Raw genomic sequence first — 19065 nt, 5'->3', positions numbered from 1 at the left:
AGCCACTGGTCCAACAACCACAAGAACCTTCTCCTTTGAATTTTGATCTATTCTGTATTGCAAACAAGCAGGACTCTCCCAATCACAGTAGATAAAAAATTATAAGCCCAGGCACATCAGCTAACAGGCCAAAAAGAATCTGAATATATGTCTGAACAGGACATTTTCATATCAAAAATGTAGATAAAATACACATTGAATATTTAAGCACGATCAGTTTTAAGTAGTCTATAAATAAAGAATTATCTTAGAAAAGCCACATAACTATGTCTATGAGAAGAAATTATTTCACCAATATTTCTCTGTTAGTATCTGATTTGGTCACTACTGCTACAGACATTTACATCTAAGCATTACAAATACTAAAGCTCATTTTGACAATGATATATTCTTAAATAAAAAAATTCTAAATTTTTTTGTCACTTTTCATGCATAACTGTCATTTCTTTTAAAAGCCGCACTAAGCCATCTAACACACTGTGAGATTTTTTAGGACATCTTCAGCCCCGATCCATTCTTTTCTACTTTTTAGTAGGAAATCCGATGTGTCTGCTTTTTTTCCCCCCCAAATTATATTTAGTCTTTGGTTCTATTTCAAGGTGTAATATTTCTGGACATGCCGGTTTCATTTTAATTTATAATCAACATCAACTTTCTTAAAAAACACCATTACCATAACCACATTACAGAAAAGAAATCCTGTTTCTGAATCTGAATTCATTCAGCAATGCCCATCATCATGGTAAGTGCAAGACACAGCCCAAGTATATGGTGCTGAAGCCCAGCAGCCACCAGAGCAAACAGAGGCTGGTAAACAGGCATGTGGGGATGATGACATGGCTACTGATGAACTTTTGCCTCAGATACCTTTTAACCTGTTTCTAGTTCTGGCTTCTTACCCCACAGAAATCCACAGTACTTCTGTTAGGCTCCTTGCTCCATTTATATGACATTTGCTGCTTCATAATTTCTTTTCTTGTCTACTCCACTCACAGTTTATTGGCTCTTATTCCCTGTAATCTTTCTTCCTAAGAAAGAGGAAGTACTGTGTCTTATCTCATATGTGAAAGTCATTGCCTAAGCATTACACTTACTCAATATTCTTTTTCTAATTATCCTTGTCAAGTAGTATAACAATTTCCACAACCCCGAGTATTTGAGCACAGAAATTTTAATTAGCTTGTTTACAAATGTCAAGTTTCATACTACTGTAATAATCTTGTCTTTTTTCTCACCTCAGTTTGGAATGCCTGAATCTGCTGCGGTTGTAGAAAAACTGTGTATGAATGGATCTCATTTCTTGGTAAGCAAATATTCCATAAGACCTCTCACTAAGGTGTATTTCACCATGAGGACTGTACTCCTTACAGTGCCAGGAAATAACCTGAAATTTTCCTTCTTTATACACATTTCATCAATTGCTTTGATTTTGCATTTGAGTGGGTTGATTTACACCTCTGACTCAAGGAATCCCAAAACATAAAAATTTCAGTCAGTCCTTCCCCTGCTCCAGAGAAAGGGCAGATTTGTAGTATCAGCCATCAACACACAGGTGAGGCAGGGGACATCTCATGACATATGACTTAAAGGAGGTAGTGGGGTTTTTTAACAATATAGATATTTTAAAGCCATCATTCATGTAAAAGCTTTTCCATAAAACTTGCATTATTAAGAACATTTACCAGCACAGAATTATACATGAATTTTATAGTAAAAGTTTAGAGATGCTGGAAACAATGCCTGAAAAATCTGATAATGTCCTTTCCTGACCTCTGTAGAATTTGTTGTATAAGAGTGTGTTTAATTGATTGCAACTAATTAGGAGAAGGGACTAAAATAACTCCTTGAACTGCAGCAGTTCCTCTACCACTGATTCCATTTGTGTAGCTATCGAAGTAGAAGCTCCTTTAGACCTGTTTTAAAGGTAAAATTATTGTTATGGTGTATTTATGCACTACAGAGATATTATGTTTGCTTGGCAATTCATTGCTCAACAAAATTGTTTCCTGGGTGCACCAGGAGTTATACCTGCTGTTTATGCTAACGAGAGCTTCAGTACTGCAACATAATTCATGAGACTGCAGGTGCAGCATGGCCACAGAGTAAAACTGGGTTTTACCAACAATTCATACTAATGTTGTAGGGTTAACAAAGCTGTCAAATACAGATTCCTGCCCCATTCATCCACTATAAATTGGATCACTAAAGGTGCTGTAGTCTTCATCACTGGAGGAAAGGCAGTGAAGTTAAAGCTAAGGGTGGGTATGTTGGCTTCCTGTGCTTCTGCAAATAAAGCTGTACAGCAGCAGTGGACAAGGATCTGAGAAGTAATTTCAGATGTTAGTGGCAACCTATTCAAAACACCTTAATAGTGAAAAGTGAAAAAAGCAAGGAGAACAATGGATGGCCTTTGGTGACAGTCTGCAATACAAAAGTAGTATGATTAAAAATGAAAGCATTTGCTACTATGTTCTCTAAACTATGTAGTCTCTTCAAATACCTTTAAAGATTATTTTGCACTGCAGAAAACATGGCATCATACATGTGATACAATGAGCAACATCCATTTTTTATGTCACTATAGAAAAAATGAGACAGGTCTCACACACTGGTAGAAACTTTCCTACAAATTTTATATATTCTTTAATTGAATTGTTCAGTAGCATTGTCAACATGATAAATCTGCATGCTTGAAACAGAATTATGACAATACTAAAAAAATTCAAATATCTATATTTTGCCATCATTAATAGCCTTATTTGGGTAATTGTAAGATGTTGCCCTCCTATGTACAAGCTAACAAATATATTAATTTAAAAGTAATTTAATCAACAGTCAAGTTTTTTATTCCAAGCTCCTAGCCTAATATACAAGAAATCTGTACCATGCCAGAAATTAAATGTTCCTTATCTGCTACAAGGTGTGATTTAGAAAGCACAACCTTAGTAAATCTACCTTAGCAATACACAGTGGAGTAACCAGATGTCAGACACTTCCACTCATAAAATCTGAATTTCTGTCTGCATGACTTATAGTGTGATTCCCTAACTGGATCTACTGTTTTGTGTAGATACCAATTTTTCCAGAATTCAAAAATCCCAAAACCCCTGAAGCTGTTATGTGTCTGTTAGCTGCCTTTGGCAAGAATCTGAGGTTTTGCACTTCAGTTTATCCTTCAGTTATAAGATGCATATGATTTCCTTCTACTGCTATCTGCAGAGTCTAAAAAGAAGCTCAATATCACCTTTGGATATTGAGCTCAGAATCACTAGAGAAAAGCTGGCCATCTATCAATACACAGCAGTGAACCAAAAAAACTAAACCCAAAACCCATAAAACAAAACACTTGAACAAGCTTGATGCCATCAACTAAATAGAAGTGACAGATTTACTTTTGCATAATAATTTTCAAAAAGCAAATACAAGTTTGCTGCTGTGTGTGCATAGAGACCCTGTGCACACATTTAGATGTCACAATACATGTGCAGTGTTTCTGTGTGTTTAGCCAATGTTAGATGAATATTTAGATACAGATCTGGTTTTGCTATGAAATCTGTTAGGAATCACCAGAAAAATGAAAATTCCTTCTAGCCTGGCAGACAAAGAAGAAAGCAACTCTGTGGTATTTGACATGAGAACACAGTGAGCTTCCCCCACTGCACATTCAGAGAGGCACAAGTTACTGTTTTACCTTTGCATGGGCTGAAAAACTCTCTTCCATCACAGCTGCAGAAGGCACGTCCGAGTGCCTGTGAAGGCAGGGAGGGCAGCCCAAGGGGAACCACCCCAGTGCCTATCCATCCCACCCTTCACAACTCCCAGACAAGCCCTTCTTCTCACTGTGTGACTCTTCCAGCCTGCCCCAAACCACTGCTATGGCACTGACACCTTAAGCATATGCAGTACAAGCGTTTTGTGCCAGTGAGATATGCCAACACCCAGAGGCAGTGCCAGCCCACTTCTAGGCAGCACTGGAGGGAAGCTTTCCTGGAAAGAAACATCTGCAGCCAGCACACTGCCTTTTATCAAAGATATAAACACCAACCCACCAGATGTGCCTTTATTTCCTGGTTTTTCAGCAAGGACACTCATCCTTTTAATTTTTCCAAAGACAAATATTGTCAAATGTTGGGGAAATGCTGCAAAAGGTAATTATCCTAAAGCTCACCACTGAACTAATACAAAATGACTTAGGGAGCTGTCCTGCACAACATATCCATGTCAAATGCAAATTGCATTTTATTTGAAAGTGAATCAAACAAATATATCAAGACTAAGGTCTTTTTGAAATTTAAAATGTTCAAAGTCAAGTCATGCAGGCATTATAGCCACAAAATCTGTGATAAGTTGGCCACAACACCTCAAATCAATTTGACTGCCTTCAGAATAGAAGTAATCAACATTTATATGGTCATTTCTTTGAATATTTCTTGCCTTTGAGTGGCTAAAACCCAATCATTTTTATGGTAATATCATATTCTGTTTTATAAACATACTGAGTATCAAACTGAACTTTTATAGGAAACTAAATTACATGCATTTCATAAAAATTTAGAAGTAATAGCTCTTCCTTTACACTTCTGTTGAACCTAAAAACACAAAAGGATGGTATATTAGATCTGAAGTGCACCATGCAGTTTCATTTTTCATCAATAGTACCATACTTGTGATAGTTACTCAATATGCAGCTCATGTCTGAGTGATGCTAATCTAGTCCTAATGTGCAAATCAGCATTAAGCCACAGCTGCATTGCACAGAGCATATTATATTCTCTTGCCTTTTAATGTTCGAACTTTCTACACTGTGCTCCTGCTTTTCAGTTCCCTCTAAGTGTAGGTTGCTTGTTTGATGTTTTTTTTAAATTCAGTTTTGAATTCCCAGTGACAGATTGCAAAAGATATAAAAAACAGTGAAGTTTTACCTGAACTTTAGAACTGAAAATAGGAGACTTTCTTAATAGATTTGTATATGGAAATTTACTAAAAGAAATCTTAACACAGCAAAAATTGTCAGATATTGATTCTAAACAACTTTCATGTACTTCTCCTCTTTCTTGCTCTTTCAAAATGTGTTTCAAATTCCATGGCTGGAATAGGAATGCCCTGGAGAAAACCAGAGCCATATTATTCACCAATACTCTACAGGGGATTTCTGAATAATATTTAGAAAATGGAACCTGTGTCTTCCTGTGGGAGATTCCTGGCTCTGTGCCAGTGTAAAACACTGCCAGAGCTTGTCAGGTTCAACTCACCAAGCCTGTCCTTTGACATCCATTTCTGTCAGCATTGCTACTGAGAAAAAGCAACTCTTGTCCAGAAAAAGCAACTCTCATCTCACTTGGGTGCTCCCTCCCATCCCTGCAATGCAGAAGCAGCAGACAGGAAAGGACAGGAACCACATCTGCTTTCAATAGTGACCAGAGCAGCCAAACACACCACACTTAGAACTCCTCTGTCGCTATCCAAAATCTTCAGAGTCCCACCTTCCCCAGTTTCAGCTAAAAGAGTATTTCCCAATGCTACAAGTGATATTTTCACAGCATGGGATATGGGAACAGGTGGAAAGACATTAATATTGTTTTAGGCTGCTTGGATATTGTCTTGGAAAAAAGGTAACCAGCATTGGGTTCTGTTCAGATTGATCTGACATCCATCCCTGTATATTTAGTCTTACAAATAAAATTCAGACCATGAATGTCTTGAGTTTCCAGAGGGGGGGAGAAAAATTCTTTTCTAGGTCCTATATATACAAAAGAAATTAAAGACTTATTAAGTACATTCTTATAACCTAATTCTTCTCGGAAAGAGCCAAAAGACTTGCAGTGTTTTCCCTGAGTGTCAAGCAAGCACAGAAAGCTTAGGTAATTCAGAGAAACATGGTACAAGTCGCAGGTACTATTGAGTCACACCCTTGGGCTGGCAGTTGACACCTTAAGGCCACAAGTCCATATCCAGGGTTTAATAATATATTGCATATCTCAGAAAGCCCTAAGCTTTTTACAATGACACAAAATTTTAATATTAATGTTTTGGCATACCCATTGTTTGTCCTACCTTTGGCAAGCACAGAAGGTTACCATGGCAAAAAAACCTGATTGTTCACCACAGAAAATTGATGTTACAAAAATACACATTTTCAGCTACAAAAATTAATTAGGCCATGTAACTACATTAATTGAATTGTATTTTTACACAGCTTTTATTCCTCTGACATTGCTTTCTCCTATTTGTCTACCATCTGACACCTTCCCTGTCACCTTTCCCCTCTGCATTTCACGGCGACTGAGCCCGCTCCCCCTTTAGACCTCCTTGCCTTCAGCGCCTTCCAACACCCAGTGCTTTGTTTCTGCTCCTCTTTTAGCCAGGGTTCTCCTTCCCTTTGCTCCTTAATTATTTTCTATTGGGCATGGATTGAAATTTCTCCTGCTGACATTCCTCATGGATTTACACTCCTTCAGAGATTCCTCATTTCCATTCTTCTCAGATGTAAAGGTTTCCTGTCAGAAGCGGCTTAGATATCAGAAGTGCATTTTCAGAAATGCCTCAATTTCCAGGTATTTCTACAGACTGTGCTCACTTTCTAAATGAAGAGTGGATAGTAGCAGGAGCTGGGCACCTTGAGCGCTTTGTCTTCTTCATGCAAAGACAAGTGATCTCAGCACCTATCCCTTTAGCAAGTACTTTACAGACTTTGAAAACACAGTTAAAATAAAGTCGCTTAAAATGAAAGTTTTCAGGGCAGGTAGAAACTGAAAATCGTTTCTTCTCCACGGAGATAGGTGCAAAGCATTAAAAGAGAAGGCAGAAAATGTAACAGAGTAGGGCAGTGCAAGCTTCGCCCCCGAGCAATTCTTGCAGCGATGCAGTGGGGGAGGGAGCAAAGGGACAGGTAAGAACAGATCCCTAGGTCGCCCTGAACATCAGCAGCTGCCAGCTACAGAGGGCTTTGGCTCTGTTTCTTACTGTTTCTAACCAAATAGGAAACTGTTTCTGAAAGCAGAATCAGTTACTTAGAGTCATTTCAAGAAGAGGAAAATGGTAAGAACATGTCTTAGAAAGAAGACAAATGTTGTTTAACTTATCAAGTAACTAGAAGCAAAGAGTCATCTTAAAGAGACACGGGCTAAAGAAAGGTATTTTACAGCTTAGCACCTCTTCTGCTTATCAACCATCTTCAATGAAGTCGTAAGGTACAAGGGCATTACACATTCATGCATCATCAAAGCATGAGGCAACTGTAAAGTAAAAGCAAAATTTGCATATTTATCCTTATTCTCAAAAAAAAAAAAAAGGCAAAAGAAATATGAAGCTAGATTACTGAATGTATATATAATTTCTGAAATGTAGGGCACTATGAAGATATGCATCATTCTTGGCACACAAGAATACAAGTGATTTTAGCTATCAAGTTATTAGTTAAACATATATGAATATTAATAAACAAAAAGCTCAAAAGAAATTATTAGACTGAGATACAAAGTCAAACATCATTATCACTGGATTCCCATTATTGTTAGCTTAGAAACTGAATTTTATCCAATCATTTTGAATTATTTCCCTTTTGAGATATTTTTCAAATATCTCAAAAGCAATTTAATAAAATTGTCTAATGTCATAAACTAGCAATGGAATCCTGCAGTAAAAAATCCTGAGCCACTGCAAAAGTATTTATTGCAGGAGTGGCCCGTTATTTTATTTTCTGTGACAGAAGAGCATTTCTATTCATATTCCAAATGCTGCTGCCAGAAATTATTTGAACATAATTTTTTTGTGTTTTATGCAGTAGCTGCAAAGGATACGAAGTGCTTGTCTGCTTTCCAGTCTTTAAGCTCCAGCACACAACAATTCAATCAAATTCTAAATGTCATGTTAGTCATAATTACATTAAATATGGATTAAAGGAATATATTTTGATGCAGAATTCTTTGTTCTTAAAGTTTACTGATAATTTTAAATGTTAAGTTTTGTGTACCTTTCAAGTTCAGGGAACATGAAGAAGAATGTGAGAAGTTGTGGAAATTAAGCCATTGTGTCATAGTTTCTAATGTGGACTTTGTAAGCCCTTAACTGAAAAATAGAAGTCCAGAGTTTTGCAATTTTTAATTTCCTCCTCTTTCTGTTTTGTTCAACTATCCCAGTTACAAAAGTGCACCCCTTCTTTTGAGAATTTGTGATTAGAACAATCTTCATTTTGGTTGCTTCAGTACTCTTTCCTTCATGAAAGATCAGGGTATTTTACAATGCATGTAAGTTGCTTCACAACACTAATGTCCAAAATCATTAGTAATGTTTAAAAAAATCGAGCCAGAAACTATAATCACTCCCCCATTGTTAAATACCAGCTGCTAACCATTTCAGAAATCTTTAGCATGCCTAATCAGAATTTAGTCCTTCTGCTTTCACATTATCTGTTTCCAATACAAAGCAATAAACTCCTAATTCTCCAGTCTTTATTTTATCCTTAAAGAGGCAGGTGAAGAGGGGCACCATAGTGCTCTTAACCTGAGAGAGATTTCTGAAGGCTTCTGGGAAAATCAACTTTTCTGCAGTAAAGGCTAAAGCCAGCTGAATATTAGCAATTCTCATGAGAAGGCATGAACAAGGTTAAAAATTGATGTTGTAGAGGAGTTTTTCCAAGAAAGGGACAGCTCTTAGGGCTCCATTGGTTTGGAAAGGTGAATACATATACAACTCCACTGAAAACAAGAAAATCCGGTGAGAACCAGACAATATAGCAGGGAGAAAAGGCTCCTTGGGAATAGGCTGGGAAGAGTCTGGAGTTTTAAGTTGTCTGTTTCTACTGAGTTCAGAAAGGAAGGACTTTATGAGCTTTCTATGTAAAAACAGGATTGCATTAAGTACAGCTGACTTTAGACTAAAGTCTCTATTCCAAACAGGGGGAACCTGGAAAGGCCTCGAATATTAACACTTTACTTGAGGCAGTGGGTGATGGTAGTGCCAAAATGAGATAAATTTCCAAGGAGATACATTTCAACCTACTATTCTTAATCAATCAAAGAACTAAATGGAGTCCTAAGTGCAGAAATGAAAGATGGCCAGAAATAATTATTGAAAAAAATTAAAGGAACTTGCATTTCAAAAAAAAAAAAAAAAGGAATACCCTTTTGTTAAAACATGTCTAGATACTGCAACTCCAAAGCTACTAATTGTAAAGTGACATGAATGAAAGCAAAACAAGTACACTGTTACCCCCACAGGACAACCACAGGGGTGTTACATGAGGACGATTATGCCAGGACAGTCCTGCTGGTAGATTTTCACTTAGACACAGTTGTAGCCTAAGATTTAGATATAACCCACAATAACCTGAGCACATTTTGCTGATGCTGACTGAGCTGTTATGGCTATATTAAAAAGCTTAACGCACCTAAAATGAAAGTCCATGAAGTTACCAAGTGTCAGGGAGTTTCCCCTTAATGAAATGAAGCCATCCTGGGGTTTTTTATAGGATGACATCTGCTCTGAATAAGGACGATTCTACGGGAAAGGAAAAATAAAAGCAAACAAAACAGGAACACTAACCCAACCCTATAGATTGCTACTAATGTAGTGACTGCTAAATTTCAATGTAATATTGTCTTTAATTTAAAATGATCAGCAGATGTCTTGCACAACCAGCATACTGCTAAGAGCAAAAGCTTCCAGCCATTCCTAGAATGGCTCAAAAAACACTATTAAATATTTATCAATCTTTCCATATCTAAAAACTTATGGAATTTGCCCACATTAAAAAATAAAAACAAAGCACACACAAATGCAGTTGCAGAGATCTTTCATGAGTTTTCCCAGTGCCAATTTCGTGCACAAGTGCAGACCTTACCATTAGGGAATCTGGCTTGAAGTTTAGGTTGGACTGCTGGGAAACCACATCACACACTGGTGCTCAGGAAGAAGCATGTTGGAAAGAATTTAGAATTCCCAGAGGTCCTACAAAAACAGTGCTTAGAAGAGTAAGAATTTCAATCACTTCATGTATTTTAGGCCCCTGGAATACTGAAGAGTAAATTCTATCCAAAATTCACATTAGTGTGTCAAATGCAGAAACACAGGTCCTGTTTGTAGGGTACTTGATTTCCTCTAGGCACTCTTACCTGCAGCATTTGACTTCACATTAATAAGCAGATAGACACAAAATTCCTACAAAAGATATTTTAAATTGTTTATTAATATTGTTTTGACCTGCTATAGAAGACTTATTTTGTTCCTTTGCTTTTCTATTTATTTCCTCCAATGTTCCTGTGTAGCTGGGTTTTTTCAATTAACAGTTTAACTATTTTGTCCCCTGCTACTTGAATGCAATTTACACTTTTAAAAGGTGTTATTTTCTGCATCCATTGCAACACAGTCCTTGAAAAGCGTAGGACTGAGAACTATTAAAACCTTACAAATGCGCAGGGGTTGATTTCTCATGGTACGACTCTGATAGAGTAAAAAGTTGATTTTCTACCAAACTTACTTAAATGTCCCAGTAGACATCTAGAACATCTAATCAGCATAATATGAGTAGGCAAGGTGCTTAACCATCTGAATGCAGGATGAGATACAACGAATCTAACAAGTCATAAAAATTTTTGGTTAAAAAAAATACAGGCATTAGACTACAAACATATGTTATCTATTCATAGCTGGTGACCTATTTTACTCACTCAGAACTACTCAAGGCAAATGTCGGCATTTGCCCTTAACCCCTACTTTCCTGTGAAGAGGAAAATGCAACACTTCATTTGTGCATTAGATTGTCTGCATCCTGCAGTATATAAAAAGCAGATTAGAGAAATGTCTTATGTGCCAGCATCACACTAAGTGAAAAAGACTCTTCACTGGAACAAACAAACAAATCAACCTCAAAACCTCAATCTTTTACCTAAATGTTTTTGATTCAGGTGGTTTCAGAGTATCTGAAATACATCTGTACAAACACAGCACCGAATTTTGAAGAGGCAGTAGGAAAAAAGAGCAAATAAATTCTGCAAGTGTATCATCCCCAAAGCCTGGGGTTTATTTGGTCATATATACACTTTCCAAACAGAAAGTCCTCTACTGACAAAATTTCAGTGTTTTTTAGAACTGTACCATGCATTATTTATGGTTTTATCCTTTCTTCCTTTTCCCTGTCCAATTAAGTATTCTTGATTTTTACAGGGTAGAGCTACATTTTCTGTTGGGTCTTGAAGGACTTTTGTGACTGTGCTCATGAATAAATTCAGAAATATATGAAACTGAGGAACTCAACAATTAGGTCATAGGAGGTTTTTTATGTTTTCCTATGTTTTTCATCCCAACACAAACCACCACATTGGTTCCAAATGTGAGAAATATCCATTTGGTCAGCCCAGATAAAACTGGTATCATTTGATATTGGCAGACAATAGCTGAATTTCCACAACATAACATGAAGTATATCTGCAACATCAAGAGTTCCTTGGATACGATTTTTGCCTTTGTTGAGCTTCAGCTCAAAGTAACCCCTATTCATTAATTTTAATCAGCTAAAGCCAAATAGAGCCACTTTTGTCATGTTAAACAGTACCCAGAGTCACAGACACTCTGCAAAAGCCTGGTTATCAGTCAGTTCAACAACTCTCCCAACATCCATCATCTGATCTTGTGCACCTCACACACATTCAAATGAGCTACAGATTCCCCCCCTCACATGTGGATAATAGTGGGAAGACATAATCATGTAACAAACATATTAGAGTGGAAAATGCCAGGGTCTTTTACTTGGCAGGTAATGCAATAGAAATTATATAATTTGGTTTTCCATATTTAAGTATTCTAGAAGATATCTGGTCATACTATGCAGGTATACTATTTGGCTGGGTAAATAGAGTCACGTAAAAATCAGTAGAAAGTACTAAGTAAAAATAAAATTTACTTTTATTACTTTATGTTTTACTTTTCTAGACTAAAAATACAATACTTCTGTTTTGATTTATGTAGGAGGTACACACCACTATGGGTTATTTCATTCATTTATAAGGACAAGTTTCTAAATTGATTTTATTTTCTAAGCCTGCATATCTGAAGTTTAAAACCTGTGCTCCTCTCCCCTCCAAGAAAAATAAGTGAATGTAAAATACAGATTTAGCAACAACACCCATCCAATTCATCAGCATCCTCCATTATTAGAGAGTTAAATTTTTTTCTTTTTTTATACTTTTATTGCACCAGAAATAGCTACAAGTAGTTCCATCCTATAATTGAAGTAATATGGTCATGGCTAGCAGCTTTAATCACCAGAATGAATGTGGAAAGCCATGCTAAAAAATAGTACTTGCAGTATTTATTGAACTATGAAGAAATTTAAGTAATCAAAATTGACTGGTTTTATCCAAAACAGTTATTTTATTTTACTCATGGTCAATTTAAAAAGAGCTGGATTCACATTGATATTGAACTCATCACAAACCTTTTAACAGTGGGGGATTAACTTCTAATAAACAAACAATTTGTCAGCAGTTGATAATCGATATATCAAAATTCAAATGTTTTCTCTTTTTGAGTTCTTTTTGTGTTTTACAAGCGTATCTGCCCAATTGTAAGGATGGCTGTTATGCAATATGATCATCCATTATTGCCTCTTGACTTTCACAAATCATCAAATCATTTAGAGACCAGCATATGTTTTTTATATTAGTGCACAATGTTCACACAATTACTAGTTTGCTTCTTCATGTAAACAACACTGACAGTCACTCTGCACAATACATTTCTTTAAAACCTTGATTAAAGCATTTAAATGTAAAAACGGAAATACTCGCTGTAAGCTAAATTTCAGTATCAGTCAATGGCTTGAGGGTGAGAAAGGGAGAGACAAAGTTAACCAACAGTGACCTTTTTCCTAAAAAGAAATACTCCCACACACAAGGAAACTGGGGTTAGGAGAGCAATTTAAAGTTAACGTGCTGGTCGCTTTCATCCCAGTATAAATATCACTGGCTTTCAGATACCATTATCATGACAGACTAATATTAGAACTGTTCACAAATATGGGTATTGTTTTCCTGGAATGAGCTTATTTTTGAAATTATGTGAAAAGATATTTGCATGAACGGTTTTGACCTCTTCTCTTGCTCTTTGCCCATTAATATATCTCAGCTGGTTTGTATTTTAACATTCCGAAACTTCCAGTTGCTTTCAAAGCTCAACTTTTCTCAAAGAAAACATGCTGCTTTTCTTTTCTCCTCACACTCTGAACTCTGCACAAGCTTGCTAATAGATTTAAAGACATACTGCTCCAAAATGGTCCAATGGCAGCACACTGAAATTCAAGTGTTATTTCATGAACTGCCAGGAAAGGAAACAGTGTCTGTATGTCAGGGGAAATTTGGAATTTCTTGTAATCATTTAATCTTGGTTGTCAACAGCATGTTGGGTCATTGACTTATAAAGCCTTGAAACCAAAATATTTATTTTTAGACACTTTAAATACATATTCTGGTATTTATTTCACTTCAAGAGCCATGCTTGCTAACTACTGTAATTTAAATTTTACAAATGGGTAGAAAAAGTCCTCTCTAAAGTAGATTCATGTATGTTTATATATAGTGGAAGAGTCATTGCCATGACATTTGGCATCATTCTTATAACCCACACTAATTGCCTTGCTCACAGTTAACTTGGGTCACTTCTAGAATGAGCCAAAAGGAAGTCTGTTTCACTTGCATTCCTGAACAGTATCTAATGCTATAAAATCAATGCTGAATGTACTAAGAGCAGGATTATAAAATCAGAATACTTAAAAGGTTTGAGAACTTCAGACATAGACAGACTTCACTGGCTAACTTGAAGTGTCAAAGAGAAAAAGACCAATATTTTCATTTATGAAGATTCATCACGCTGAGGGGGAAGGGAAAGATGCACATGCTGGGTACCCCAGGACCTTGATTAAATATGCAGATCTAGCATGAAATCCAAATAAATAAATGTTCATGTGTAAAGACCAAGCAGCAATATAGAAGTATAAAAAACACAAATACTGTATCACTTACATACTGATACTCTGTAAAGCAATATATACGCACATGAACACCATAACTTCAACCTAATATGATGAGTCCTGTATCCAAAACTAGATGTCCTTTTTCCTGTTGAAATTGTCTAACAGTTTAACATCTATTAGATAGATATACATCACCTAACAAATAGGTCATTATACCCTTAAATTTCCATATAAGAACAAAGGAGGTAAAAAACTTTCAAAGCACTTTTTCCTTTGCTTCTTTCTAACTGATGCTATCTGTTCAGGTCTTGACAGCTAAAGTAAAAGGAAATCAAACCTCTCAAATTAAGTTACTCTCCACCTTGATAGCTATCCCCACAACATCTATCACCCAGAAGCATCATTAGGACCAGACATGTTGCACTGACAGAAGACATTGTTGATTGCATTAAACCAGAAAAGACTTTAATTAAACCACTTAAGCACACTAACAAATTTAATGGCATCCGAGAACGACAGGATATTGGGGTATGGGGGAGGGAATGCTCTGTCTACAGGCTGTCTTTCAAATTCCCAAACTGAGAAAAACAAAGCAGATGTTTAAATCAAATATCCTTAACCACTTTGTAACCGAGTACATACTGAGAAAGTTCGTAAAGCTCTGTGTCACTGGTAGCATTGACTAATACTGTACAAGCCTTTGGCTTTGCCCCTTCAAGATGTGGCTCTCAAAATTTGGGGCTGTCCCGGCCATAAACCACTAAGCAGCACCCTGCTCTCTATCACAGACCAGGAGACATGTCACCACTCTGTGCTATACCTATCTTCCTCCCCACCTTAAAAGTCCTCATCCACATTCACCATGCTGTGACCCAACAAAGATTTTGCTCATGCTTTGAGTAAAGACATTTACAGACATAGGCACGTGTAGCTGTTTTTCTCCAGGGGCAGAAATAGTTTCTTCTGTTTCAGCCAGGGCCACACGTTGCATGCACTGCTGGCAGATGGTCTTTTCAACACATAACAGTTGTGAAGGCTGAGTTCTTGCAGCAGCTCAGACCTAGCATGTGTGCTTCACAGTAAGGGGTCTTAATTGTGCTCAATCTTGATACCTCTGCTGCTTACCTAAATTATCACTATTACAGTATTTTGTCCTACTTGTAAAGACTGCCAGCCAGCACCTTCAGGTCTATCTTTTCACAAAGTTATTTCAGCCATTGAAATGCAGCAGTCATGATCTTGCTGATGGAGTCCGTGATTACTCACTATTAATAACGTTGCTTGCTGTGGTTGAGGTAATATGAATCAAGCAAATCAAGTGCTCATTTTCAAGATGCCTACAGATACAGATACACAACATATTTGTGACTATGTGAATTAAAGAGTACCTATATAGGATAGATATAACCACTGAGATTATTAAAATCTAAACAGTGGAACTAAAGCCCTACCTCAAAACCCTAAACCAGTATCAAAGGAGGGACAGCAAATCTATTCCACTATGCAGGGAGAACTTTCAAAGTCAAGTAGCTCAGCACATTTCTGTGTGGGCATTTGAAATTGTTTCTTCAATGTAGATGCACAAGGAGCTTATGAGGTGGCTTATTTCTAAAGAGAAGACAGCCAGCCATCAAAGTGTTTAGGGTAGACAGGCATGTACTAAGTCACATTTGGTTTCCTGATTCAGCAAGAGTATTTGTTCTTATAATTAAGATTTGCTACTTCTAGTTCCCTTGATGAAATGTAATGTGCTTACAATTATGCAGATGTTCTTGCTTAATCTTTCAAGAATATATAGGTTTTGATTTTAAGACTGCTGTTACAGCTTAACTGCTGCTGACAGCTTCTGCCATAGTATTTGCTCTGAGAGGTGAGATGATTCTCATACCCCTTCTCTACAGCTTTTTCAGGCTCAGCTATTTCCCAGCACTTCTTGTTCTAATTGTTTTTGTCTAGATGCAGGAAAGCAGAAGGCAGCTGATTCTGCAGGCAGTGTCAGCAGGGAGCACATCTGCACAGTTCCCAGGCCCTTGGCCAGCAGGGGAGAGCTGAAGGTCCAATGTCACCCACTTTCTGGGATTCTCCAAGATTGATCCCACTGCTCCCAACAGCCTGACACACCTGGGGAGCACCTGTATTTAGTTATTTGGCTTGTATAACTGCAGTTCACTAAGATGATAACTTCCCTTCCCCGAAGAAAGAAGAGTCCTTGCCAGTCTCAGCTACCAGTGACCTGAGAATTGATTCCTGATATGCTATTTCCTGTTGTCATTTTCAGTGTCCCTCATGAGGGCAGGATGGAAACAATTAGTACCCAGAAAACTGAGTTTTGTATTTCAGTGCAATGCACAGAGCATCTTGCACTGACTCAGCCTCAGCCATTGTTCACAGACATTACTCTTCCTACTAATTCAATATTAAAGTACTAAAACACCACCACCACAACCATTTTAGCTCTTGCCTCCTCCCATTCCCTTAGTAAGCAAATTAGATTAACTGAAGGGACTTTTTCATACCTGCAGAGATGTCTGCTCACTTAAGGAAATACCAAATAGCAAAACCAGATTATTCCAATAGGAAAGAGGAGCTAGAAAGAAACTGCACATAGCCACACAGCCAAGGGACAGTCTTTGTTTTCACAGCATAAGCTAGACACAGAAGGGCACCACTTGACTCAAATCACCTGCATGCAGTTACTGGAACAGGATCAGGTAGCTGGAAGCAGCAGCTGGCCTCAGACCTGTTTCAGCCCTGACAAAGGCAAGATTATTAACAGAAGCTGGCAGTGTCAATTCTGCTTTATGTCATTATTAAGCTGGGTCAACAGCATATTGCACTCACACCTTGGGCTGAGTCCTGAAGAAAGGTCAGTTCTTAAAGCACCAGGTCTGCTTCCAGTAGGACTCCTCTGTACTGAGGACATTTCTGCAGCATGTCCTGTTTCTTGGCATTTTGACTACAGACTGGAAACATTTTCCAGGCCTGAAATCTTAGATGTGGCCAAAAATATTTCCCTTTGCTCTGATTCAGAAGGAATAGTTGCAAACCTCACATAAAAGTAAAAATAAAGTGCTTTGGAACCACTAATGCAGTAATGCTTACATGCCTCATTTGGGTCTTTTACCTTATATTAAAAAACATGAAAATGAATTGATTCAACTTTACCAAGTTTTTATAGATTCTTAATCATCAATGAAGTGAAAGAAGCCCTGAAAAACAATTTGTTTTCATTGATGAAGCATTTTTAGAGATAAATGGTTCTGCTAGAAGAATTTCAGCTGGCTCTTTTGAATTCTCTTTTCTCACAAAAACAAATCAGTCTTACTAATCTTACAGCCTACATCAGCAGAGGCTCTGCTGCTTTTTGCTGAGGCTGAATTTCTGGTGGTCACAGTTATTTCTATATGTGGTGACTTCCTTCCTCTTTCAAACACTGAAACTCAATTTGCTTAAGCATATAGTGGTGCATTACTACAAAGATATGGGAAGTGGTTTTATTTTCTGTGTTCCAGTAAATGTCCTTTCAGTAAGGACATGCAAATACAGACAGAGCTTGGCCCACAGAACATTACACTCTCAGTGAGGAAGAAAGTATATTTTTGAAAGAACCTTGGAAATCTCTCATCTCTCCATCAGGTCAGCCTAACACTAATGGGGACATCATGTTCCAGGAAAAATAACATGAACTTTCCCATTGTATGCACTATATAAACTGATTTATTTTACAAATCAAACCTTACTGTCTGTCTTAGAACAAAGCTATTTCTGCAGCCAGTTCTCAAGGAGAAGACCATTCATTCCACATGTGAGATTGAATAAGACAGGTTCAAAAAGTCTTGGACAGTCAAGTATAAGCAAACAGCTCCTGGGGTATACAACAGGTTGGAAACCCTAGGTCATAAACAAATAAATCATAGGTGAACCCACTCATAGCACATATAAGAATAAAGGGTCAACTAGTTTAATGTTTCACTGAGCTCTTAATGTAAGATGGTACTATTGCAATAGGCAGCTTCCTCAGAACAATGCTAACCACAGGGGTTCACTGAGCCACTATTGAAAGAAAACATCCTTCAGTCAAGGAAAAAACAGGTTTCTAACATCTCAACAGCTAAAAAAAGTGGTAGGTGAGGCAGTACAGATTCCTCAGAACCATACAGCTCAACGCATATTAAACCTTATCAAATAATTCCAAAAACCCTTTGGTTTTGATTTGAAATGTTAGAGCAGCAATACTACAGACAGATCTCCATCAATGTAATAAAGTATTTCCAGCTGCCCTAAGGAATGTGAAGTAATCTACTGTTCCTTCCAGCAAGGGAAACATCTAGATCTCAAACTCCCATTACATGCTGAACACAGCTCTCGGTAACACAATATTAGACTGGCAGTTTTTTAACTAAAAGCATGCCTGAGGACAAAATAACAGCAGCATTCCATCATGGATGACAAATCCACTGTGGACCAAGAAACCCAACCCCAGCAGTCCTATTTACAACAAGCATGTCCTGAATACATTCCCTTGCTACCAATACAACTCCGTTTGTACTGTGCAAGGGTTTATATAAACCAAGTGCAGAGACAGCTGCTCTGAAATCTTAGAGATCTCATGTATATTAACAATTCTGGTGACTAGCATGACTTATGCTTCCACAGTTTTGGAAAGGCATCAGTGTCCAAGAGGTAAGGAGAAGCCCCAGGGAGTGCAGACAAAGTCAGAGCGACTCTGCACATAGCAATTGGCCTCATGTCATTGCAACCACTCCCACTCAGACCCCAAAGGTCAAACGCATGTTACAACTGTTAAGCACCTGCAGTGGATTACCAGGTTCAGGACAGATAAGATTCCATCTCCCAGCTCTGGCTGGCACAACTGTTAACAACTAATCTTGTCCTTAGAGAGCAGCTCTGAAGCAAACAGGATTGCTGCTCGGCTCTGCTTTCCCACTAAAGCAGCAGGCTTGCCTATCTGAAATGACAGCTGCTGTTTCTTATACCACTTCTATAACTGTGACTTGAGTCTCATTGCAGAATGTCAACATTTGTATTCAACAAATATGATTCACCATGTTTTGAAAGTAACAGAGATGGAATGATAG

At 37.5% G+C, this 19065-nt stretch overlaps 2 protein-coding genes across 10 annotated transcripts in view; one reads left to right on the top strand and one right to left on the bottom strand.

Annotated features, from left to right (window-relative positions):
* The window catches only part of BLNK (B cell linker), a 94976-nt gene that overhangs the window by 6366 nt on the left and 69545 nt on the right, over window positions 1–19065 (top strand). For all 7 annotated transcript variants that reach the window (XR_006014542.1, XM_042019039.1, XM_042019041.1 and 4 more), the window contains exon 2: window positions 1241–1303. Coding sequence is in view for 6 of the 7 variants with exons in the window: in XM_042019038.1 (XP_041874972.1) it covers window positions 1241–1303 (63 nt within the window). In the remaining variant the exon portion in view is untranslated. The remainder of the gene's footprint in view (window positions 1–1240; window positions 1304–19065) is intronic.
* The window catches only part of DNTT (DNA nucleotidylexotransferase), a 162162-nt gene that overhangs the window by 118146 nt on the left and 24951 nt on the right, over window positions 1–19065 (bottom strand). The window contains exon 1 of one of the 3 annotated variants that reach the window (XM_042019048.1): window positions 900–1116. The exons of the other annotated variants lie outside the window; for them this stretch is intronic. The gene's annotated coding sequence lies outside the window, so the exon portion shown is untranslated. Of the gene's footprint in view, window positions 1–899; window positions 1117–19065 lie in introns of those variants that run through there. 3 annotated transcript variants of the gene reach the window in all.

This window comes from Corvus kubaryi, unplaced genomic scaffold (assembly GCF_017639235.1).
Source record: "Corvus kubaryi isolate FWS band 111438036 unplaced genomic scaffold, C.kubaryi_AGA036_p1.0 138, whole genome shotgun sequence".
NCBI lineage: Eukaryota > Metazoa > Chordata > Aves > Passeriformes > Corvidae > Corvus > Corvus kubaryi.
This window is presented reverse-complemented; position numbering and strand designations above follow the sequence as displayed.